Genomic DNA, 25466 nt, shown 5'->3' with positions numbered 1-25466 from the left:
CGACCTCCAAGCCCATTTCCACCTGCCACCAGTCGTTTGCGGGGCACTGAGAGAAATTACTTTCGAAGTAAAACAAATGTTTGAACATTTTTTACAACACTTTAGTACCAAACATCCAAGCTATGAAAATGTGAGACACGAATGCGTCTAGATATTTTCTTGTACAATAATTAATGCCTAATTTCCTTATAAATTTTCATAAAATATTGATTATTTATCAGGTCGCCAAATTTTTTCTCTGTGCATCAGTCGTGGGTGCTTCGCCTGACTGGTAAATGTTTGTCCAGCATAATTGCGCTCAGCATGCAGTTTCCCTTTGGCTTTGCTTTTGCTGTTGCTTTTCCAGGCAGTGGCTACAATATTTTCCTGAGACCGTCATTTTTCAATTTTCCCTAGTTTTGCCTTCTTGCGGAGCTTTAAGGATTTGGAACTTGTTTACGTGGCGTATTAGTATAATTTACAACGGAAGCCATCAAAGGCTTTGATGCGCCGCAGGCGAGTCTGGAAATAATTTTCCCATTGCCTCAACCGAACTAATATCAACGTGTCCGCAGTGTTGTTGTTTATGTGGGTTAACCACAGGGAAAAGGGAAAATGGACGAGTTCGAGTGTTTCTATTAAACATTTGGCATGTTGAATGCCTGGAATTGGAATCTAGATAGCTGTGGTTATAATGAAATTCTTTGCCCTAATAAAGTAATGAAAAGTTAATAACAAGAACTTTGCACTGCCCAGAAATGTGTGCTACACTAAACGAAAAGGAGCTTGAAGTTTGAAGTTAGAATGCATAGCTATTTATCTTAGTATCTGATTGTTGGCATGGCTATTTTTCACAACACCATAAAGCAGTAATTAAATTTAAATATATTCATTTTTTTACGTGTATGAATACTGAATATAATTCGAAAATCCATTAGCAAAATATATCAATAGATTAGGCTCTAACCCAGCGGTTACCGCAGTTATAGATACACAGTGCTCGCTCAACAACCAAAGCCAGTTCACATATTTATATTCGTTTTTGCCCATTACAATTGTCGCAGCAATTGCTGGTCATAACAATTACCGTTTCGTGTTTAACCATAATAATCTGCCCAGTTGTTTGTGTAATTAAACAAATAATAAAGCCGGAGCCCTTGCCACTTGAGTGTTTTTATTGTTGGCCAAATATGAGTTCATGGGTTTAAAATGGTTTAATCAACTCCGTCGCACACTCTTTACGGTTGCTTTTGTAATACCGAAAATATTTACCATTCTTTATGGTTTGGGCCAAGCACTTTTCGGCAGTGATTCTGATTGTTTTGGGCTTTAGTCTGGGCCACGTGCGTGCTTCGATGCCCTGCATAATTTCCCTATGCCCCATAAATCTTGGGTGCTAAATTTAAAAATAATTCAGCTCTGTGAGATTTATCGAGGCGCCTCGCAACGCCTCGACTCGCCAGGTGGATTCAATAGACATGCCGCAAGCAGGATTTATGACGCAAGTCCAGAAACAAATAGCCTCTCAATTATTACGCAATTTGAAGTGTTTAATTAGTGTATGGTATTTTATTGCATTGTGTTCAGGGTATTCGTGTGTACGTATGGTTATGCATAGTATAAGTAGTGGTATTGGTATAGATAATAGATATAGGTATACGTATTATGTAAACACTAACTAGCGTTATGCGTGCTCGATTCAATTGTATATCACTTAAATTATAATTACGAAACCAAATTGCTCGTTGGTTAATAGCGCATAAATACACATTAAATGCATAACCAATTGTTGAGTTTTATGTCCTTTGTCATCTAATCGTTTGCCAGATAGACGGCTGGCTGCTTCAAGCTGGAAATTTTGGGATTGGGCTAGCTCCGCGCCAGCATTCCGTTGATCATGATGTTGGCCAGGGCGTTACGCCTCTTTCGCCACGCCCCCATGCCCTGGGCGTGGTACTGCAGCTGTGTGTACCACTGTTTCGTCCTTACGCCGTCCTCCGCCTGCGAATAAATAAAGCGGAGTGTAAATCCGTTAGACGTATGCTTTTGATTGACTGGGCCGCGACCTACGACCCCAGCACCAATCCCACTTCCCCAGCAAGGATGTCGTTCTGACAGGACCCGTGGAGTGCGTGTACGCACAAGTGTGTGTGTGTATGGGTGATTGGGTGGCCGCTTGTCAGCCGCTCAGTTGGCCGGAACTAAACGTTTCAATTTATGCGCCGCTGGCCCCCAACAGCCTATGCCTTAGTGTAGGTTCTAGAAACACTGCAAATATTATTACCGTAAATACAATCGTTTTATCCCTAAATTATAAATCAATGATAAAATTTCGAAAATAAACCAAATACTTGACAATAAATGTATCAGATGGAAGGATGCCTAGTGCAGAGATAGTTCTTCCATTTTTTATTGTTTTAAATGTATTAGTGTTAAATCAAGTAGTACATTATTTTGCAACGTGTATGCGCTACCAAATCTGTCTGTGTGGCACTGTCCCAAAGTCTGGCTGTCTCCATTTCGCCCCTTTTCGCCCGTCGCGGCATTCACGCAGCCATTTTGTTGCGCTCCCGTGCGTTTTTGCTTCATTCTTTATATAACGTATTTCAATAAATGTCATTCATTTTGGCAGCCGCTCTACGTGCGCTGCCTGAGCGCTTCTGAAAGGATCTCCGCCTGCGGGCCAGGACCCTCTACCTCCCAGCCCCGCTCCTACTAACTTGTTTAGCCTAAGCTACAAAAAAAAAGGAAGAAAAAAATGGAAATTTGCATGACTAAAATCTGGATGGCTGGTCGGATGATGCTACAAGCATTAGACGGGCAAAGATTTGAAATGGATTTTTGCATACGCTTTTTGCGCTCTGTCTGTTATTAAAATTTCTTTACTTTCCCCAGCAAAAGGTAAACTCTTCATTGTACTGGAGCCTTCTTTTTCCTTGCTCTTTTCCATACTCAAGGAATTTTGTTTGCCCCCCTAGAAAAGGTTATGAGCATGCGAGTGTGAATGGAGAATCTATGCAGGGGTGACTTTTATTACATTCCAAGATGATGTTGCAGGAAGCATTTTAAACTGAATGATGCCGTGTATTGCTTTGCATTTCTCGAAATTTGCTTTCTAACCTATAAACCTGTTACCCAATGATACATTTGGAAGGAAAATGTTTCAAATCAAGAAGCTCTTTGCCGAAATTCTAAGCCGACTGGTTACGTAGGCACCTACAAAAAGGATTAAGAGCAAGAAAAATCATCATCCTACTGAAAAATGGTGTTACTTAATCAATTTATTAAATTTCGAGATACCCCCAAATGTTTGGTAGTGTCCTTTTGGGCCAACATGCAACATACGCTGTGGTGTACATCATTTCGAGGTTAGTTAACTTTCCCTGTTGCGTTGCTCTATTAACCACACTGTTCGGTTAGGTTGAAAAAACACCAACTATCATTCCCACACTAAGCTGGCAACTAACGAAGCCCAGACACAGGGCGTTGTGCAGTCAAAAGCCAGTTGCTCACTAATTCAAAAGCCAACTCAATGGGAACAGAACTACGGAATACGGACCTGTGGACCATGGGCTGAATTGGCCTGGCCAGTTGGAGTGGAAAACAAAGGACCACTTGCTGCTGGCGATACCGATACTTTGGCTCGTACTCACTTTGAATATGAATGTGTCCTTCGATGAAATTTCCTGCACTTCGAAATAATCATCCCAATCCGCTTCGCTGCACACGACACATCTGTCCAGATAGAGCGGCTCCCGGATCAGCGTGTACCGTCCGCATTTTTCCTTCACCAGCAGCAAGGAGGCCTCGCGGATGCCCGTGTGCTTCGGGAAATTCAGTTTTTCCGACATGGCCTTCTCTGCCCTGTAATTGGCACTTGGCTGTTGTTTTTGTTGTTGTTGTAGTTGTATGGTTGTCGTTGTTTCAGTTTTAGTTGTCATCAATGGCGGGGGTGTTGGTTGTGGTGCCACAAAAAAAGGGACCAAAAGCGGCGACAATGGAAAAGACAGAAGAATATGAAAAAAAATTGTAAATTGTGTAAAACGAAACTAAACAAAATTACATCTAAAAGTGAGCAGAGAATAAATTGTAGTCTTCAATCTCGAAATTTTGGGGAAAAGGTTTTGAAATGAGATTTAGATTCAGCAAAAACCTTATTACAAACTTAATATAAATTTCCTTAAATTTATCGTAAAAAAAAGATGAGATGGATACTGAATAAATAAGATACTGAAAATATAAACTTTAAGTGTACTGTAAAGTAAGCTAATGTGATTTTTTCCAGTGCACTTTGGACTATCCTAGATAAAGACGCACAAAGCGTGTCAGCCCGAGAAACTGCCGCAGGAAGCGGCACCAAGGAGCAACTGGAGCCACAGGAGCAGCGCTCGGAAAAACGTAAAGGGAACAGTCCAACGAACTAGTAGTTGGTGTCCGGTCTGGAATTGAGCAATTGTCGGCGGTCGAGGACGGGCCAGAAATTTAGAGCAGGGCGCTCGGAGGACATAAAAAACCCCGATCGGAGCAGAAAAACCAAACAAAACTTGTGACATACGCACTGCGTCCGTATGCCATACGATTACGCCTCCGATACGAAAACCCCTGGCAGGATGCCACTTTCCCTCGCATTTTTTTCCATTTTCCTAGCTAAAACCGTTTTGTTTTTTGGACCCGAGATAGTTGCTGGGATAAGCAATTTTCATTTTGAGAAAAAGCCAGAATGTGAATGTGGATGTGGATGCGGTGCCGGTTCAATGGGCCCGGCTCTGATTTGTTGAAATCTCTTATCGCTTTTGCACGGAAAAGTGTTGCCATGGCAGCCGGAAAAGCCGAGACAGCTCCGGACAGCTGCCGCCGCATGGAGGCAACTGGATGGCGTTTCTCGCTAATTGCCTTGGCATCGCCATCGCCATCGCAATAGCAAGCGCCTTTTGCCATCTTGGCCCGTGTCAAACAGCCAACGTTCTTGATGCCTGTCAAATGTGGCCCAGACGGGCGGAGGAATAGGAGCGGAAAACAGGGGAAAGGACCTGAAGGAGGCGCTTCAAGAGCAGCTCAACCGAGCAAAAAAAAAGGAGCAAGGTAGAAAAAGTCAAGCCAAGAAAAAAGAGTCTGTATACTAATTTAAGATATGCTTCTAAGGCTTTTTGTAACCTGTTAAAAATATATATGTAAGCTCCTCCACTTACCTTGCCATTCGTAACCAAAAGTGCATTGACCGGGGTCAACTTGATGGTGCGGGCCTTCTTCCAATTGCTGTCCGTGGGCTGAGTGTACAGGAGGCGCCCTTCCATGGCGAATCGCACTTCGTCGTGATTCCACTCCAAAACATCGATGGCCATTTTGCGCAACTTGATGTTGATCATGTCGATCTCGCAGGATGCCCGTCTGTTCGGACTGGATGAGCTGATGCGGCGCCAAAGCTTGGTAGGCACATCCTTGGCCTCCTGGTTGATATGGTTTAGATGCAGCTCGATCTTCTCCTGGGCTTGCTTCAGCAGTTCACGACCTTCGAGGTGGGAGGGTGTGACCTTGTAAAGACGGGCCAGTAAAAGGGGATACTTCGTAACGCGCTGAACGGGAACCTAGTACAAAAGGGGGTTAAGCTTTTAAATTGGACACCTTGGAGTTGTTTTAAAGGGACTTACCATCAAAAACGAGTTGAGATTCATGCGCCGCAGCACGGCGTTCTCCATCTGCGAGACTTTGAGGAAGATGCGCAGCAGCTCCTTCTCCTTCTCGAGATTGGCCAGCAGCAGACTAGCGCCCGCCTGGCGGACGCAGTAGCTCTCGAAGGCGTGCAGCATCTGGGTGAAGTCGAGAAAGATGCGCCCTATGTTCACCGTCAGCAGGTCGTCGTCGCCCTGCTCCAGGGACATGTCCAGGGCGTCGCGCATGCGCTCGGCCAGCGTCTGGTTGTTCTCGAGCAGATCTTCCGTATTCAGGAAGATCGCAGAGAGCTGCTCCTGGGTGAGCAGGCCGGCCACCAGCATGGGGTGGCAGAACTCCTCCAGTATGATCTGCAGATCCCTGCCGTACTTTTCCTCCGTCTCCACGATCTCCGTAATGATCTCCTTGCGCTCCACGCGCTTCTTGCCGCACTTCCTGCAGACCAGTGGGGCATAGAGGATTCCATTATCGCCCACCTGCATTTCCACGGCTCCATCGCAATCCTCGCACAAGTGGAGTACAGTGGGAGTGGCCTGGTACTTGCTGCGGGATGTCTTACTTGTTTCCGAGCCAACTCCTGAGTCCTGCCGTTCTACATCGCTCCCAGATGACTTTCCTGCTCCACCACATATAAAATTGTGGGGTGGTGGCGATAAGGAACTCATGCTGCTCTGTCCACTGTCCCTATCCCTCTCCCGCTCCTCCGCCTGCCGCTTATCCAAGTCACTTAGGGTATCAGCAGCTTCTTCCTCTATAATCTTCGGATTGTTACCATAATCAAAGCTTTCTTCCCGGGCCAAACCCCGCTCCTTGGCATCCACCAAATAAGATAGGATATCGTACTTAGAGGCACCCTCGAAAATGGATCGAGCAGCCTTCTTTTCCAGCTCTGCGTCATTGAGAGGTGGAGCTGATAGTGGCAGGGGCGGTGGAACCTCATGGATTTCCTCGTAAATGGGATCTCCACTGTGCCGAATCGACTCGTAGTGATGTTCACTGTCAGTTCCCAAAGTTTGATCCATGTGCGTTGAGTGCTCGATCTCCGCCAGAGTTGCATCCACCAAGAGCTGATAGAACTTGGCACGCGTGGCTGCATCCAGTTCAGTTTCAGGATCTTTAATAGGACTTACTGAATCCTCCTCCAAGATACCCGAGGCAGTCAGTTCGCTGGAGCAGCTCTGATAGCAATCAGACTCATTGCCACCAGCTCCGCCATCGAAATCGAAGAGCTCGTAGTTGTGGGCAGAGGCAAAGCTGTTGGCGGAACTGATGCTGCCCCGATTGGACAGGCGGTCCTCCTCTTTGGTTGCACTAATTCCAGGTGTCGCCGGCTGTCTCTCCAGGCGGATGCGCTGTAGCGAGGCGCTGATCAGGCGATTCATGTCGTCATGGTCTTTGGTGCCGCTCATGTCGATTCCCCTGCGGGCTTGCTGTAGTCTCTGCAGTGAGTTCTCAATAAGTTCCGCCACAGTCTCGGTCTCCAGTCCCTCCGCCACCTGACCCAGCATCGGATCCTGCAGGAGCTTGGCTATGAAACCGGGATCCTTGACGGGTGTCCCTGACACTTCCTCTTCCTGAATTTTCTTGGATTTCCCACTTTCACGAGTAGGAGCTCGCAAGCCACACACATGTGGTACCAGGTTAAGTTTCACTGCCTCCACGGGATTGCGAAGAATCTTCAAGAGCTCCGTCTCGTGGGGAACCAGGGGATTTGCGTTTTCAATTGGCAAGTCCGTGGGCGGTGGTGTAGCTGGTGTGGAACTTATGACAGGGGGCGTGTTGATGGGAGTACTACTGGTGGCAGATCCCTTCCTTTCCCTATCGTAATCCAAGCGAATAAGGGTTCTTCCCCGGCCACTGGAGCTGCTGCTGCTGGAGGTGGAGCTACTCGAAGTGGAGGAGATGCAGGAGACCGATCTCTGAAGGTTCACCTCGCTGGCTCCTCGAATTGGTATAATGGCTATGCCCATTCCCATCTGCTGGCTGCGCAGCGTGTTCAATTGATTCAGTTCCTGCTCCTGCTCCTCAGCACTGCTAACGCTTATGCAAACACTCGTGGCCGAGTGGCTATTCACCACCACGGAGGATTGGTACAGCGGCTGTGCGGCATTTGCACTTAGGTTCATCGTGGAGTAGCAATCATCGCCGCTAATCAGAATGGAGGTCTTCTTGGGAGCCGCATCCTCTTCGCCGGGTGACGAAAGGAATAGATTGGGCCTGCGGCGGAGCTCCACGCCCAAATCCGCATCCTCCTCGCTGTGGGAGATCTTGAGGCGATGCACCTCGTGGGTGAAGCCATCACCACTACCACCCACCTGCTGCTGCTGCGGCTTGAACGGAGCTACCCGCACCACCGTCCTTTGGGGCGATAGAGGCGACTTATTGATTTCATGTGGCAGCGGCTCTAATCCTTTGCCTGCTCCTTTGGGAGGCGGAGGTGGCGGTGGCTCCGTGGGCCGCCTTTGAAATAAATCTCTCGAGTCGCTGCGGTTGCTTTTTATGCGCAGCGCCATTGTGTCCTTAAAATTTAAAATGACATTCTGTGGCCCACTAGCTGGCGGAGTCATCGGGATGGAGTGGCAGTTTCTACCAGCGGCGCAGGCGGAGGAGGCGTGGCCGTGGGCGGCCAGGGGCGCGGTCGACAAATGCCGTTCACTGTGCGCCCGTCTGATGGGATTTCGCGATTGTGTCGTTTGTGCTGCACGCTTTTGACTTGCCGCAGGCTTTCCACCAGCATCCTTCTTCTCCTGCCTCGAAATCCCCAGCTCACCAGCCCGACCCTGCTCCTTATCCCCCTCTCTGTCCTGTTCCCTTTCAGCCAAGTCGTTGGGTTTGTTGTCGTGACTCTCATCCTTGTCGTTGTGCTCGTCATCATCGTCATAATCGCGATTTGCTGCTGTCGTCTTTTGGGTTGCTGCTGCTGTTGCCGCTGCTGTTGCTGGTGCTTCTTCTCCAGATACCCCTGCTGGTCCTGGTCCTAGTCCTGCTCCTCCCACTCCATTTGATGTGCCTGCAAAAGAGTAGATGGCAAGCCGGTTAGATGGTGACACTGGTGAGTGGCGTGTCGCAACTGGCAAAATGTTGCTTTTGTAAAGTAAATCTAAGACTGGCAAGCCCTGGCCAAGATGCGGAGTGGCCTCCCAATTCCACAGCCACATCCACGTCGCCCCACCCACGGCCACATTCCCATCCAACTGGTGCCTGATCATGAGAGTAATAGCCAAGAGCCAAAGGGGATTTGGCTTGGATCAAATGCGGTAGACAACGAGTGCCCCAGAGTTGGCATCAGTATGAGCTTATAGCCAGATTTGGATGTTTTCTTGGTTAAGTCTTTTAGTAATAACCGAAACAGTTCGAGTTAAATAAAATATTAAATTCAATTATAAAATTGATTTAATGGATAGAATATTATATGCTTAAACTTAACTTAAAATAATTTAGCTTTTAAAGATTTAAAATCAGCAAAGCCCTTTAAATCTTTCGCATTGCCAGTAAGCTTTCAACGAAAGGAGTTACTTGAAGTTTTCATTATTGTCAATTTGAGATTTGCGATTTCCTAAGAAATTTAGCTTATTGTTATTTGCGTTTATTTATGCAGCACTTAAGCTATTATAGCTCGTAATTCGGGAAATTCTTTGCCATCGACTGAATGGCTATTTATGTATTTATCTCCCCGGCAGCACCTTCACTTGTTCACTCGCTTCAGTTCATGCAGATTTATGTTCGGCCAAATGGTGTAGTTGCCCTGGTCCTTGTCGCACTATCATGGCACCACCCACGCAACCCAATCCTTGTGGCGACACCACCACCCACACTCACCACTTCCGTTGACAGCCACTTAAAGATGTGCCTGTCCGCGATAAGGTGTTTTGTTTCGGCTCTTTTGGTTTTTGGTTTCTGACGGTGGCCACGCTTGTGGTTGCAGTCCGCATCGCCACCCACATGCCACCCGTAACCACCCAAGACCACCGAAAAGCCAACCACTAGGGCCCCCCAAAAACGGCTGACAATATGTACGTATCTTTATTTATGGTAAATTGGGTGATTTACGTTGCGGCCGATAAGCTTTGCTTTTCAGCGCTTGCCATGTCCTCGTGTCCTGGCATTTGAATTGCCAGCCGGCTCAGGCTCAAGCTCAAGTCCTTGACTGTGGCATTGGGCTTGTAAATGGGCTTTTATTTTCGTTTGCCGGGTTAAGAGCCCGCACAAGGACGAATGCCACCGCGACCAAGACGCGGACGTGGCTGGATGCAAACAATTTGTGTTGGAATTAAGATAATAGATTACATTTAAAGCGAAAAGGGTTTACGTGTGTCGCCCCGAAATTTGAGTGCCGCTGCTGACGTCAGCATTAAAATGGGTTGATAACCCAACGAAATACCGCATCCCCTCCCTCAAAAAAAAAAAAGCAGAAGATAAGACATCCGGACAGTGAACCCGAAACACAAAAAAACCAACGTCGCTTTAATGAGTGCGAAAAGAGATCTGGCTTTATGGGTTGCGGCCACCTTTTGCGTTTTATGTTAATGAGTGTCATCGGCTTGGGGATTTGAGATTCGAGGAGCTCAGTCGGTGCACTCTGAACCCAAATGGGGATCGAATAAACACCTGCCAGCTCATCGCCGCGAGCAGGAAACTCGCTCCTGCGAACAATGAAATTAATTAATTGCGACAGCCACTTGAATTTCAATCGACAACCCATCGATTTGCTAATCGCATTAGCCCCTTTATTCCAAATAGTTTGCCTTGCAAAACAGCAACAATGGCAAGTGGATTGGGATCGGGTGGATATAGCTCGAGTGGTCCTGTGTGAAAAAGGTTGCTCGGTTGGCATTCAACACTTGTCAGTGAACTCCCCTCAAGCCGTTATGCACTGGAAACAGTTTATAGTTATATATTTATATATTAAAATTACTTTATTTTATTAAAAAGTTGAACAGGTGCATAGTAATGCTTGCACACATTGCTACAGTTGAACAAACCACTTTATAATTCCTATGACTATTGATTAACAAATTTGTGCTAACTGTAGCTACTAGTTGTTCTTTTTGGTCTGCCACTTAACGAGGTTTTTGTTGAGCATCACACTACTATTGTCGTTGCGAAGTCGCGCAATTGTCGACCATTGTAATTGGTTGCCGTCTTGCCTTTGAGCCAAAATATTTAATTAACGCCTTTTGTAGTTGGATGCGATGCTCGGCTGCTTGTAATACGCTCCCGACAAAGAGCCACTAAAGGAGGAGCAAATAAATCCCAAATTTGACAAGCCAAGCGCATGCAAAAGCCTTCATTTATTTAATTGCCTTTCGTCTAGGTACATTTTGGAAAATATCCAAACAAAAAAAAAAATAACTAAATAAAACAAAATACACAAAGATAGCTTAAACAAAGCAAATACGCCAGAGCTGCGCATCTCTCGAACTTAATTTCGTTACAGTATGCAATTAGCCAAGTCAAGTGGGTAAAAATATTGTTAAATTCAAAATCCACTCTTAAGTTGGGTCAATTTTTGTTCAGAATAGGTTTCTGGCTTTCTCGGTTAGTTTACAAATTAAATAAAAATCGAAACTGTCAAAATGTAAACAAAGTGAAATTGGGTGATTGCAAATCGTACGACTCAAAGTCCTTGGGGATGGTGAATCCTTTTGCCCCATGCGGCTTTGTTCATTTGAGAAGAAAAAGTAATTAAAAGAGTAACTTGTCGGGATTAGTAAAAACATTTTAATTTAGTTGCCATGCATAACAAAGAGTGCCGAAAGGGGGGGGGGGGTTAAGGGAAATGGCAGCAAGTCAAACTGAAATGGGTCAATAAATCCGAGCTTAATTTTATTGCTCTGCACGCTTTCCCCAACTCCATACCCCTGCCCTTCACCATTCCCTTCAAGCCATTCTGCTGAGCGAGACGAAGAAATATAAATCGCAATGGTAAACAAATCAAAATAAATGAGTAAGAAAAAGCAAGCCATGGCCGTGGCTATGTGAGCTTTCCCATTTTCCCAGGCACTCCTCCGATGTGCTGACAAGCTGACAAACTGACTCGAGACTCCGAGGGAGTCTGGCAATCTGCCGAGGAAACTCGGACTCCGAGGGCCCGGAAAAGCGGGAAAAGCTGCAAGAAAGAAATTATAGTGGCTGAGCAGGGATTGAGATACGTAAACGTACACGGATTTCGATTGCAATTGCGATTTCGATCCCCAGCTTCACATTGAGCAAAAAATTGCACCAAGACAATGGGATTTAGCATTTCTGAATATTAGCACAATTTGTATTCACAAATATGGTATTTTACATAGCTATAAAATATTTAATATTGTGTAGCTAGAATGATAAGTTTGGTACATACATACATACTACAACATCAGATGTAATGAATGCTAGTATTTTTGCCAGTGCATCTTGGCCCGTTTACAACTGCAACATTATTGGGTCCACAGCAAACATTGTGTACATTTTGGCTCATTTCAATAAGGGCACAAATTTTACTAGCCGGACATGTCAGAAAGCAGTTGCTATTTTGATGGCAGCGCCGGGTTGAAACATATAAATTCGCATTAGAAATGCACGAGTTGATTTGACTTTCATTTTGGTTGTGAAACGACCAAACAATGCCCATTGAGCAGCAGCAACAATTGCAGTTGCAACAAAAATGGGGGGCAAACAAAGTGCAGCAAGAGGTAGTGGCAGCAACAACATTTACTACAGCTGCTACTTTTGTTGTTGCAGTTGCACGTTTCGCCGGCCTGCGAAACATTCATTTCCTTGTCCTGGCATCGAGTCCAGCCAAATCCCTGACTCCTTTGTCTTGGCAGGTTTTCCCAAGACTCCTGCTTCGTCTTTTGCCTCTACTACTTCGTCTTTATAAATGCGCGTAAACTACTTACAGGCGCATCTTGAGACTCCTTTTCAGGCGCATACAATGTGAATCAGAAGAATAGAAGTAGATATAATTATTTTAAGCTAGGGAAAAATCAAAATCGACTTCTTTAATTAAGAAAATTCTGTGGATACATATAATAAGCTAAACATTTCTTAACTTGGATGCATTTGTAGAATAATCTTCTTGTAAAACAAGTTTATTTCAGCGCTAGGGGCACTCTTTTCTTTGGCAGCAAATTCCAGAAATATTATATTACTTAAACAGCTGCCAATAATGAATTCCAGAGCTATTAATTCAATTGCAACTGTTTGTGGATGTTCATATTATATATTTCTTGGCCAGTGAGAAAAAACAAACTGCCGGCAAACATATTGCGAAAGTGCAAACAGCGAGCATAAGATGCGTTGAAAATCCTTTATCAGTGAAATTATTTGCCCAAGGACAACAGCGATGGCAGCGAGGGCAGAATGAAAACGAAAATGAAAATGACTGTGGCGAAAGGGCCAGCAGGCGAAACAAAACAAACCGATTCCCAAGATATATATATATATATACTACTCAAACCCCATTCGGCTGCCAAATGTGTTGGAAAATTTCTTGCTGCTCGCGAGTTGTTCGAGGAAAAAATCTCCGTGGCCATTTCTGCGCCAAGAAGCGTGCTACACTTTTCTTTAATGGCAGTCTCGGTGCTTTTATGACATAAAAATTGAGCAAGGCGAGTAAATATACTATATATCTGTGTAGAGGGACGTTTTTATGGCCAGCGTTTTAGAGGCGTAGCGCATCCACCTGCAGTTCGGAGAATGCGCTGCATTATTTAAAGGAGTCCAACCAGAATAGGTAGGAAAGGAGCAGCGAGCTGGATAGCCGGGTCAACAAGACGCCGGCAACGAAGGCAACGCAACGAAATGCAATTAAAGCGCCACTCCGCATCCAGAAACCTTTCAAAAATCTACTTGCGAAGTTTTCGCATGCATTGGCAGACAACAAAAACAGCAGCGAACTGCAAAAAGTGAGAAGAAATCGAGTGCGAAACACGGAGAAAAAATAGTCATATTCATACTAGTTATTAAATATACTATAAAGAACCATAACACATTTATTTTATTAAAAGTGCATGTCACCTTATGTTCCTTATGCTATAATAATCTATCTTTAATAAAATCTGATAACATAAATTTTGAATGTAAGAATTTTTTTCTCTGTAGAATCAGAAAACAGCGCAGGACACAACTGGCAGACAAGTTCTAAAAATACTAAAAATACTTAATTTAGCTGAAAATGTCGCTGGCTTTTGTTTTGCCATAGAGCGCATAGCAAGTTTACAGTTCCTTCCTGGAGATCGTATCTGGAGTCCTTGGGATCCGCTCCACCCCATTTCCCTTCCCGTCAGCGAATCCGGCAGGCTGTTGTACGTGCCCCTGTCAAAAGAGTACAGGTGTGTGTGTGTGCCAGCTAAGTGCAAGGATGTACCTATACATGTACGTTCATGGCCATATACGTGTGTACCACTCGGCGAGCATTAGAAGCGCTTATGACAAACGGATATTAAGTTCAGCAGTCACGTAGCTCAGGTAAAATTCTTTTACGATAATTTTTGCTAAAAAAGCTAAGGCAAAACAAAAGGAAACTGCAAAACAGGAGCAGCAGTCCTGCTGCAGGATGCCCGAACTTGGTGAATGTGCAAAATGCAAGCTAAATTTCGTGGAATTGAAAGGAGAATAAAACATTTTGGCAACCAGGAAACTTGAATTACTCAAGCACAGGGCTTCATTACGCACTTTAAGGTAGTAAGTTTTAACGGCGCGTTTGCAGGGGGAAATTCAGGTCGGAAATTTGAACTTTAACGAATGAAATGGGAGCAGGGAATCCAAACAACATGCAGATTAGTAAATGTTGCAAGCCAGCAAACCAGTGCCCAAAACCGCAAGGGAGATGGAATTTTTGTTTGGACGCTTCAAGTTTAGCATCTTAAAGTGAACCGCAGTTCTGTTCAGCATTTACTCAGGCTTTAGACATTTGGTTTAAAAGATTGAGTTGTTACTCAAATTTATGGAATTCTATCATTAGGTACTAAAGTGCTATCACTATTAATTCGGCAATAAAAACTACAAATTTACCATGTAACTACCAATTTAGGCTACAGCAAGTACATGCCTTCCTTCTAGCATTTTGTAAATCAGATCAATTAAAAAGGTGGGCAACAAAACTAAGTTCAGTTCAATTTGGCCGATTAAATTCTAAGCACTATTTATTGGCGCAAAAGTTGAATGTTACGTATACGCCGCGTTGGAATGGGTAACTTTTCCACTTTCGTGTTCATTTGCAATTTGTGCTGCAGCAACAACAATTAAAGGAGTTCCTAAACGTACAATATTCTCTAGTCCCCGGCCCAAAAAAAAACCCCTTCACTTCCCTTCGAGAACCACCCTCTTCATCCAACAGTTAACAATTAAGTTAGCAATTCTCTGAGTGTGTGTCTGAGTGTTGGATTTTGTCTGCGGCACCGTAAGGCGAAGTTTCACACCTTGTTGGGCACGGAACTATGTGCACACATATGAACATAGCCATCCTTTGCCTTAATAAATTCTTACAACGTATAAATATTATTTAATTAATTTCACAGCTTTAGCCAAAATGCAGCAGACAAGTTTCGCAACTGCGATGGCAATTTGAGAGTTTTGCAGTTGCTACTGCATTTTGTTTTTCGGTTTTTGCACTGTTTTGCGGTTGGAATTTCCCCCGATTTTTGGTCCTATGCAGAAGCTTCCCCATTGGGGTTTGGTTTTTGGTTTTCGGTCGGGCTTTTTGGCCATGGGACTTGCCGCTAGGGTGGGGTCCCACTCCCCAGTGACTTCCGCTTTCAAGTCCGAATGCCTGTCAGTTGGTCCATCTATATATGGGGGCCACGTGTGCGGTTTGTCCGTTGCTCCTGCTAACTTTATTACGATTATGTCGGTGTTTGTGCGATCCTTGTTAATACGCTTATTGCCGCTTTTCCCTCTCGTCCACTCTCGGCTTGTGTGTTTATTAAACGAGAGTTGATGTTGCTTTTTAAAGTTTCGCAACCACTTTGACCATCTCAGCCCCGCAAATTGCCTGCAATTAGATGCCTTTAATAAAAAGAAACCAGAGCAAAGCTAAGCACAAAAATGTTGTTGCCTCCTCCGTTCTGTGTTGTTCTGGAATTGCCAGCAATTATTTAATGGTCCTCTAATAGCCAACATCCGAACGGGGCCATAACAACGAGCGGCCGACGTTAGCTTAATATTGCGGCCAAAGTGGGTGGGCAATCCAAAAAAATGTACGGACGAATGGATGATGCCCTTATTAAAGGTGTGCGATTATTTTGGTGAAATTCTTGGGAATGTACGATTATTCGAGCATAATCTGCAACTATAAATGTACGAACATTTTCTACGTACGTACTTTCCTATATTAATCACAATACAAAAAAAAAAATGTTCTTCACATATGCCATATATGTAAATAAAATAATTTAGGTAATGGTATTATTTTTAATCCAGTTAAAAAGGACCATTGACATATGTTTTTAATTTTTAAATTTATTACTTTCCGCCCTCGCGATTTCCGTTCTCTTAAGAGTATTAAGGCTCGCTGATGCTTGCTTGGATATCAAAGTTCAAATAAAAAGCACACAAATTATTACAGAATGCCTCGGGGAGGCAGGTCCACGCCCACTTCCTGTTGCCTCCTCTAATTGCCGAGTGCCATAAAAATGCGTTTGTTGTTTGTCTCCGCCTCATCTTGCCATTGAATCCTCACCCCAATACCATTCGCATTCCCGTTCCCATCCCTCAAACGATACGCTTTGTGCGCTTTATGGAGCTGCTGGTGGTGGTGCTCCTTTCCGCAGGACTCTTCTCCCGAAAACCAAACGCGTTTGTTTATACTTTTTAATTTCTTGTGGGGCGCAGCAATAACGCGTGGCAAATACATAAATTCGCGTCAATTAATAAGGAATTGTGGAGCATGGCAAAATGCGAAACAAAATGGCAAAAGCTCACGGCACAGATTATTACACGTGTGTGAGCAGCAGGCGTGGCTGGGAAATCGGTCTGCGTACTTCTACTTAATTGCACACTAAAGAGGTTTCGGGCCGCGGAGTTGAAGAAGGGTACTACGGACCGGGCTAAATTACGATGCATTTAATTGCTCGGATTTGGTGCACAGATTTATGTCCGCGCCACTAAGTGGCCTGCTTAAGGCTTAAATGGCCCGACGACGTGAACGGGCCAAGGACGCCGTAGCACCAGAATGCCGGAATGCCAGGACACCAGGACGCGAGGACAAGGAACGCACACGGAGTGAAAGTGAAATCGCTGCCAGGATATGAGCCATGTGCCCCGCCATGCCAAGCACCTGTCTACGTGCTCTGGTCGCTACTTGGCCAACAAAAATTGCGGCCAGCCGTCCACTTAACCCATTGTGGCTGAACGGTGGAAAAAATCACAATATAAGGCGAGGTATAGACCCACAACCATTCATTGGACCACTAAAAACACATAAATTGGCTTAAAGAATTTTCAAATTTAATAGATTTGAGAAATTTCTACTCACTTTTTTACGACATATGTTAGCGAAAAGTTTCAATGTGAAAAATAAGCATAAACATATAACTTTATTTTAGTCAAATAAAAGCAACATCAACAACTTTTGAATCATATAAGCACAAGAACCAACTATTTTCGGAAATTAACTCCAAGCCATCAAACATTTAATGATACCTCCACTGTGCGAGGCTCTAAGCAGGCTGTAAAAACTTTGCAAACAATAATAATACGAGGGACATATATTTACCGGGAAATAATCAAAACATTTTAAGCCGAACTTTACGAAAGTTCTTATTTAATATCTACAAGTCATCAAGCGCAAAAACGGCTCGCAAATTAAATTCTTTGAGTGCGGATTCATCAAGTGCAACCGCTTTGAATCCATAAAACTTTAAAACTTTTTACTTAACGTAACTTTAGCAGAAGGCAGGACCGGTTAATTGGCAGAGCAGAAAGCAATTCCCATATGAGATCTGGGTGGTTCTAGTTGGTTTCCCGTTGAAGGGAATGTGGGAAGTGTCGCGTTGCCCGTTCTAATTGGAGGTCGGCCAGCCAGCAGCATAATTTTAATTTAATCTTTTTCCTACCGCACACAGGGTCGTCGCGTGGGAGAGCTCAGAAAATCAGTTTAGGAATGTAAATTGATTTTGCGGTAATATGCAATTTAGTGCCCAGACGAACGACGGCCAAGGGTTGGTTGTGCAGTGGCCAATGGTGCGTATGCGCAATCTTGGGTCAGCAAAGTTGTGCGAGCGGGGTCAGCAATTTTAACAATTTAAGATATGGTACACCATAAAAAAGCAAACTATAGCAGCAAAAGTATTCCTGGCCCGGCCGTATAAACTTGCCGAAAATAAACAGAAATTACCAGAGGACCGCCGCAAGTAAATAAAAATTTTCAAGCAGAAAAGCTGCTCAAAAGAAACCGAAAGCAAGGAGGAAAACACAGGCAGTTCTCGTCGCATTACGCATGAGGAATTTTCGCTTTTTAAATTCTTTAAGTAATGCAAATTAAATTTAAATAGCAAATAGGCAAGAGGCAAACACACAGCACAACAAACGAGGAACCAAGCGAAAAAAAGAAAGCCAAGGAGCGAAGGACTTTGCTGGGGTCCAGTTGCTGGCATGAAACAAATTTCAAAGACAAATAAGCGCCGAAAACAGCAGCAATTAATTTGCTCCCTCCGTGTGATGGTGTCCTGCAGGATAAAGGAACCTTCGGCCAGACAATTGCCGGGGCATTGCGTGGGAAACTTTATTCCTGCCCCAGACTCAGACTCAACACCAGCCTCTGCTGGGGAGGGACCTGCAACTTTTCGGCGCAGTTAGCAAACCGCACGGCCAACTGTGAAACGGAGCAAGAACCTACGAGCGACAGCCACAACAGCTACTAGCAACTTAGGGCCAACAACTTCAAGTTGTTTCGTAAGCAAACAAACGCACCCACACGGCAACAACAAGGAGCAGTCACTGCGTGGCGCAAAGGACCAAAACAGGAACTGCCAACTGAAATTGGAATGGCGGTGGGAGTAGGAGTCGTCGGGTAGGATTTGGCCGAGATGGGATGCGGGAGTAGAGCGGGCGACGTTTCCCCGCTTGAATGCCGCTTACATTTCACACATCTCAGCTATTATTGCATTGAGAGAAAACTCGGTTAAGGAAGTAGAAATGTTATGAAGCTTACATCCAATGGATTTGCGCCGAGATATCAAAGAATCCAAAAGTAATCACTGTTATATTATTATAAAATATGAAACTGTACATAACTACTAGTAATATTATGCTTCCTGCCAATACAATTATTTATTTTAAATTAAATTATTTCTGACTGTGTAGCTGCTCTCATTGCGGCGGGATCGCCCTGCATGCGGTTTAAATTCAAATTTGTTGGCAACAAACAGACAATTAATTTCGCATATACCATAGATGTGCTGAAGGCGCTTTTTGTTTTGTCCTTTTGTACCAGGCCTCCAGCACCATTTCCCCCTGCTCCTTCGACTACTCCGGCCAAGTTGTCGTTGTCGCTGTCTATGGCCCGCAGGCATAATGGGCATCTAAGTGCCGGCACAGGCAGACAACGCGGTTACTGCTCCTCCAACGCTGCTTTTTAAGACCCACCCCCTCCAAAATCCTGGCTGGCTTTCCAGCTCCTCTGCATATGTGCGGTGTCTCAAGGCTTTAGCCTACGACCGCGCCCACTTTTATTAGCTCAATTTTTTGCTGCCGCCCCACGCTGTGTGTTTGCATTTGAATTTTAAATGTTATTACTTCTTTTAAATTGATCAGCATCAGTGGGACGAGGGCGGCGAGAGGGGTCGCCAAGTCCTGCTAATTTATTCATGCCAAATAATTGTTTGTTAAAAGGGCGCAAAAATGTAGCCAAGTAAATGGATGCTAATCTGCATATGCTGCAAATTGAAATTTGGCGTGGGATAGAAAGAAAAACAGTTTTATTCAAAAGCGGAATTGTACTGTCTTTAAATATGTTCAGGGAAAAGAAAATGGAAATATGCTTATAACAACCTTGGGAAAGGCCGAAGATGACATTTTGATCATTGTGTCTAGGATATATCATCAATTAACCGAAATCAAATTAATTTCTTGGATTAGTCTGACTTGTTTGCACTAACGTCAGTTCCCGAGAGACCCTCTGTTTGTCCAGGATAATGCCCGGGCGGGATAGTTGTTACCGAGTACATAACTTAAAGCCGAAAGCAGCTCCAACACTATTCTGCGTTAAATTCCAGGATAAACAGACCTAAGGACATGTCAAGCGCAGCACACAAACAAACAGGCGAACAGGAGGGGCTATCCAAACACCCACACATAAGCAGAGTGATCCTGGAATCCAGGGAAGCGAGGTGTTGGGGTCATAGACAATGATTAAATGTTGCCCATCATTCATATGCAAGGCATGAGCGGGAATGGGATTCTGCTGCGGGTCCTGTAATGTAGTGCCATAATCCTTGGCGCAATTTTTGTGTGTACGGAGCAATATGTCGTAATATCCGGCGCTGCCTGTTTTTATTTGCCACGCACACATTCGTTTGGCCTACGCAAGGACATATGAGCTAACTGACAGCCATTCTCCTGGCTGGCCAAGTTTTTGCCCTCCTTTCATTTTCGTGGTGGCAGTTGAAAGTACTAAGCGTGGCTATGATTTAGCGCTTTATTATTTGTCGGGTCCTTTTGGCCGCATACCCATACCCATATCCAGCCGAAAACCATTTCAACAACCTGGCCAACTTGCTTCGACGTGACCGTGTCTCGCTGTTGCTGTTCTGAAAGCACCGCCGCTTTGTAGCCACTTCATCAATTATTCTTAAGCATAAAATATTTGTCACTTTTACTAAATTTATTGTGACAAGGCCCGTGCACACCTATCACAGCCACACACACACACACGCAAGCGGAGGCGAGAGCCAGCGAAAGGACACTTTATAAGAAGCTCTGCATATGAATCACGTGCGTAATGGCAGAAGGAAACCTGGAGGGAAAGGACTCCTTTGGCCTGCGATTGCGTTACCTGGCTCAAGTGGACAGCTTTTTGTTTTGTTTACCCTACAGGAAGTAGGAGATGTTGACTTGGCTTTTGCTTAGTTCTTTAGAAAAAAGATCTAGATTTCAAAAATGTGTGTAATTGTATAAATGCATTCATTTCATTTTAGTCGGTGAATACATTTACTTATTTTATATTTGTATATTTTTTTCTAACCCGTAACCCAGATCCCATTACTTTCCCAGGGCATCTTGACTTCGTTCCGCTTGCACAGACTTCTTCAACTTATATTTTCATTTCCAGGTTTGTTTTGCTGGCACTTCCGCCACGTTTTGTACGCCATATATTTTAATGTCCTGCCTTTATTTATGCCCTGGCCAACCATTTGCACATTCACATCCCCGATCTCCTAGCCCACGTGGCGTATGTGCGATTTGAGTGCTGCCCCAACTCGAAGCGCATTGAATTGAAATTCGCGGAGGACGGAAGTCGGTGTCAAGTGTCGCGGAAGCTTTCTGGCACTTCATCAACTTTGAAGTAAACGTCCGCCCGCCAGGTGGAGCCACAAATCAGATAAGCGAGCACGCGATTAATATTTTTCGAGTCTCCTGACTTTTTTTTCACTTTGCTCGCCTTTGTTGCCGAATCAAAGTGACTTTTGCTTGAAGTCGCCGACGACAACACAACATTTTGTAATTTTCGTCATATTCAACGGGCGTGCGGAAGGGGGCGTGGCCGGGGTCAAAGGCAGCAGCGGCAAAAACCCATTTAATCCCCGCGTGCCCCAGAAATGGGCGCAAAGTAAACTGTTGACATTTCAGCCTCGGCTTCATGACACTCCAATGTGGGCGGAAGGGTGGGTGTATATGTGGGTGCTGCTCCTGTTGCAGGACATGCACGTGCTGCTGTCGTCGCAACAGAACTGGATGTGCCTCCAAAGGGACAGGAGCAAGCGATCCACCTAACCTCACCACCTCCCCTTGCCACGTGTTTACTAAACACCTACACAAAATGCTGCAGCAGGATGCCGCAGCTCCTCCCTTCCCGCAAAAGCAACTTTACAAATTTTTCTGAGGATGAGGAAAGCGAGCAGCTAAATGAGAATTACAATGGTGGATCTAAGTTCGGGAAAAATAATTGGAAGGTGGTGAAGCACTTAAGCATATCTAGGAATTTGTTTCTAAATAATTTCAATAGTCAGTCAAAAAACAAATAGATATAATTGACTGCTGTGGGATCACAGATTGAACAAATTTAGACATTTCTGACATATAGACATTTAAACATTTCGATCGTTGTTAATCATGATTGTCAATATAAATTTAACCAACAAAATAGGTGTACACTATTTTTCTCTGTGTAGGGGCAAAGCTACAATGTACAGGAATGGAGGAGTCTGTAACTTTGGTGGGTGGAGAATGTTTTCAGTGGGGTAGCTACAGCCCACCAGCAATCAGGTGCCAACATGCAGGTGAAATGCAAATAATTTTTGTTTTATCTGTAACGCGGGCATTTTCTTTTTCCTGCTTCCCAGTTTGTTTGCCGAGCTTCCCCTTCCGTTGATTCTGATTTGGATTTGGATTCAGTTCTCCTGCTGTTTGTTGCTGTTGTTAGGTTGGCAAACACGAAAACACACACCCAGTTTGTGTTGTGCAGTTCCACAATCCATCGCTACTCGAAAACATTGCCAAATTGGAGGATAAGCATGCCGCATCAAGCACCAATTGTTGTACTACTTCACATATAATTTCCTGAACAATTAACAAATTTTCCAAGTCCAAAATCTTTTTTTTATCCTTATTTTTCGGGTGGGCACAATAGTTGACATTCAAATGCCCTAATTGAGGCACAATGCAGACTGTCAAAGAAATTGATTTGATTTGAAATGAAATGTAATGGAATGCCGTTTACAATCCTCCGCCTTTTAACCGACTTCCCATTGACTATATCTGTCGACGTTAAGTCGAGTCCTGGTTTCCGTGTCTTTCTATTTCGGATTTTCCTCTTTTTATCCTTTGTCGATTTGGGTTGAGGCTTCTGTTTCATATTTCTGCGTACAGCCAGGCAAATGAAAATTCATTTTCTTCGTTGTCTTTGGCCGTGCACTTCTTTATCCTTGTTTTCACAACTTTTGCGCTTGTTGGCACGCAAAATAGAAAATTGGCGAAACAGGGAGTAACCCCAAGAAGTGCGGCTTTTGTGGTTGTGTGTGTGTGAAAAATCCGCATCCGCTGCTGAATCCACATCCGCAGTTATGCAGCTCATGGGCTGTTATGGCAGGAACTAGTTGCATTATCCACTTCTTGTTTTTTTTTCGATTCGCTGAACGGGAGACCTTAACCCTTTCCGTGCGTGACTACTGCCGTAATATTTACTGATGCCACGCCCACTCTGGCCTTTACCACCCTCCGGAGTGCGCTGTCAAGTGCACTTGTCGGCGTCATGGCTATTTGGGTTTACAAAATAAAAAAGTAAATGCGGCGGAGGGTAACCCCCTCGGAAAATGTGTTGGATGTAAGCCCCCCCGCCCCCGCAATACTGTTGACTGAGCCGATTCACTAAATATTTACCTTGCAGCTGCGTCAGATTTACTTTTATTTGCCCGAACGCTTCTGGAATTTCAATATTAGTTGCGAAAAATATATAAAATGCAACAGCTTATAATACCACAAAGGTGGGGTGACGAGATCGGAAGGGCTGCCGCTGCACTCACGTAACATTTCAAAGTGTAGTTAATTGATTTTGCAGCACAATGCCAAGCGCAGAAATATGTGCCACCCGCACACACACACACACACACACACACATATATATACAAAACGAGCACAAAACGGTGGACTACCACATGACCCAGTTCCTCACGGACCATGGCTGTTTTCGAGGGTACCTATGTAGGTTCCGCCACGTGGATACAGCCCAGTGCCTTTATTGCACAGACGCAGTGGAAACCGCAGAGCACATCCTACTGCACTGCTCCAGGTTCGCCGAGGAGAGGGCGCAACTCGTGGCGCTCGCTGGGTCACCTCTCAGCCCGAGAGGCTTGGTTGCTGCTATGATGGCGGACAAAATCGTTTGGGATGGGGCTCACGTGATCATCGTCACCATGATGAAGCGTGTCCGTAAGGACGAGATGGCCAATCGGAACTATAGATAAGGAGTACCCCCGTATGTTGGCGGGGCAAGAACTCTACGACTGGTACGCTCAGTTGGTCGTAAAAAGGCGCTGCTGTGCACCGCAAAAGAAGATGGTGTGCAACTTGGCACCACATCCTGCTCACCGATGAAATACCTTGACTGGCAGTCCCGGTGAGCTTGACAAGGACAGGAGAGAGAGCGGAGGTTTTTGTTTAGTACGTAGGCATAAGCCCTCAGCTGAGGGTTATGAATCGTGCATGCCATCCAAGGACATTAGATGGTATCTTTAGAAGATTTCATTTTCCTGCCGTATATAATAATAATAAAAAAAAAAAACACATATATATACACATTCACCCACACCAGCACCAATACCAATAGCAATTTTCCCAACGTGTTGACAGCCACCCATGAACGCCGTTTTGTATGCAACACAAAAATTGCTGCACTTGTTTGCTCGCTTTTTACATAAATGCCATAAATTGCGTGTTGTTGTCAGTTGATTTTTCGGCAAGTGGCAAGTGGCAAGAGGTTGCCGCACTGCAGTTTTCAGCGTGAAAAGTGTCGCAAAAGGAGTTGGCACGCCTCCCTTTTCCCAGGCGCGATAAATAAACAAAAATTGTGTTTGTTACCCATGAATATGAATAAATATTTGTCGCAGCTGCAGTTCTGCAGCAACAGCATGTGCCGGCAAAAATGAAAGTGTCAACATTTAGGCCAGCTAACTGATTGCTTGAATGACTAACTGACTGACTGACTGACTGACTGAATGACTGACGGGTGTCGTTGGCAACAGAAGTTGCCAAAAGCTGTAAATGGCACAAAACTTGCAGCCATCGACATTTTTTGGCAAATTGTTAAAGCGAAATGCGATTGAGTAGTTGGAGCCTGATCGATTGATTGGCAGTTCCTTCGATTGAATGCAACGCTGAGTGACAGTTTCCTAATGCAATTTGCTTTTCCTGGTAATTATTGGATAGCAAGGAAGTCTACATTTTCAGGCGTGAAAAATATATAAATTGTACGACAAATTATGTATTTGCCGTCTTGTTAAATGACAGCTGGAAAATTACACACTTATGGTTATCAATCGATTGACAGCCGTAATGCGCTAATTTCAACTTTTGATTGGCAAATGAAACTATTTGCACCTACAACTTTTGCGCTCGTCGGCTGAAAAGTTTGCCGTTGGTCGTTGCAAGTTGCCGCTGCTGTCTGCCGGCTGGTCAACAATTTTCTCACAATAACATCTCGGGTTGCTTCCTGTGACCCCAACACGTAGATGGGGATACAGCCAATCAAAAGGAAAATCAACCGCAACCAGGGGCGAAACGAGGTGTAGAAGTTGGAGCAGAGCAGAAAGAAATACAAGTAATATGCAAGCATTTTATGCACTTCGACAACTGCCAGCCATGTATATCACAATCTGCACAATAGGAGTTGGAGTGGCTATCTAATTTACACTGCAAATAAATGAGTAAACTTAGTGTGCTATCTATACCTTTGGGGAAACAAAATTGTGTAAATAAATTTTTAAATTGTTTAAAGTACTCTTGAATAAGACCTAGTTTATTTTGTAAAGATTTTATAAATTATATTCAAGTTCGATAACTTTGTTATTTTCCGTGCAGTAACATACTGGTCAGCAGGAGCTCTGCCATATCGAGATGAGCATGTTCAGCCACTCACGTGCCACATGCTTTGATTTCTTTCGTTACGTTTCATTACAACA

The 25466-nt window shown here is 44.4% G+C and overlaps 1 protein-coding gene and 1 long non-coding RNA gene across 3 annotated transcripts in view, besides 1 other annotated feature; one reads left to right on the top strand and one right to left on the bottom strand.

The window, feature by feature from the left end:
* Positions 1 to 1527: 1527 nt before the first annotated feature.
* The window catches only part of RhoGEF64C (Rho guanine nucleotide exchange factor at 64C), a 103471-nt gene continuing 79532 nt past the window's right edge, over positions 1528 to 25466 (bottom strand). For both annotated transcript variants that reach the window (NM_168102.3, NM_001274496.1), the window contains 4 exons: positions 5628 to 8659; positions 5169 to 5564; positions 3633 to 3860; positions 1528 to 1980 (listed from right to left, as the gene is read on the bottom strand). In NM_168102.3, the coding sequence (NP_729032.1) occupies positions 1849 to 1980; positions 3633 to 3860; positions 5169 to 5564; positions 5628 to 8659 (3788 nt within the window). In that variant the 3' untranslated portion in view covers positions 1528 to 1848. The remainder of the gene's footprint in view (positions 1981 to 3632; positions 3861 to 5168; positions 5565 to 5627; positions 8660 to 25466) is intronic.
* On the top strand, positions 4064 to 5166 carry lncRNA:CR45821 (long non-coding RNA:CR45821). The gene has a single exon (NR_133171.1). It is a non-coding gene; the product is annotated as a long non-coding RNA:CR45821 (long non-coding RNA).
* Positions 23420 to 24070: a mobile genetic element.

This window comes from Drosophila melanogaster, chromosome 3L (genome assembly GCF_000001215.4).
Source record: "Drosophila melanogaster chromosome 3L".
Taxonomy (NCBI): Eukaryota; Metazoa; Arthropoda; class Insecta; order Diptera; family Drosophilidae; genus Drosophila; species Drosophila melanogaster.
The sequence above is the reverse complement of the archived record's forward strand: the minus strand, read 5'-3'. Positions and strand labels throughout refer to the sequence as shown.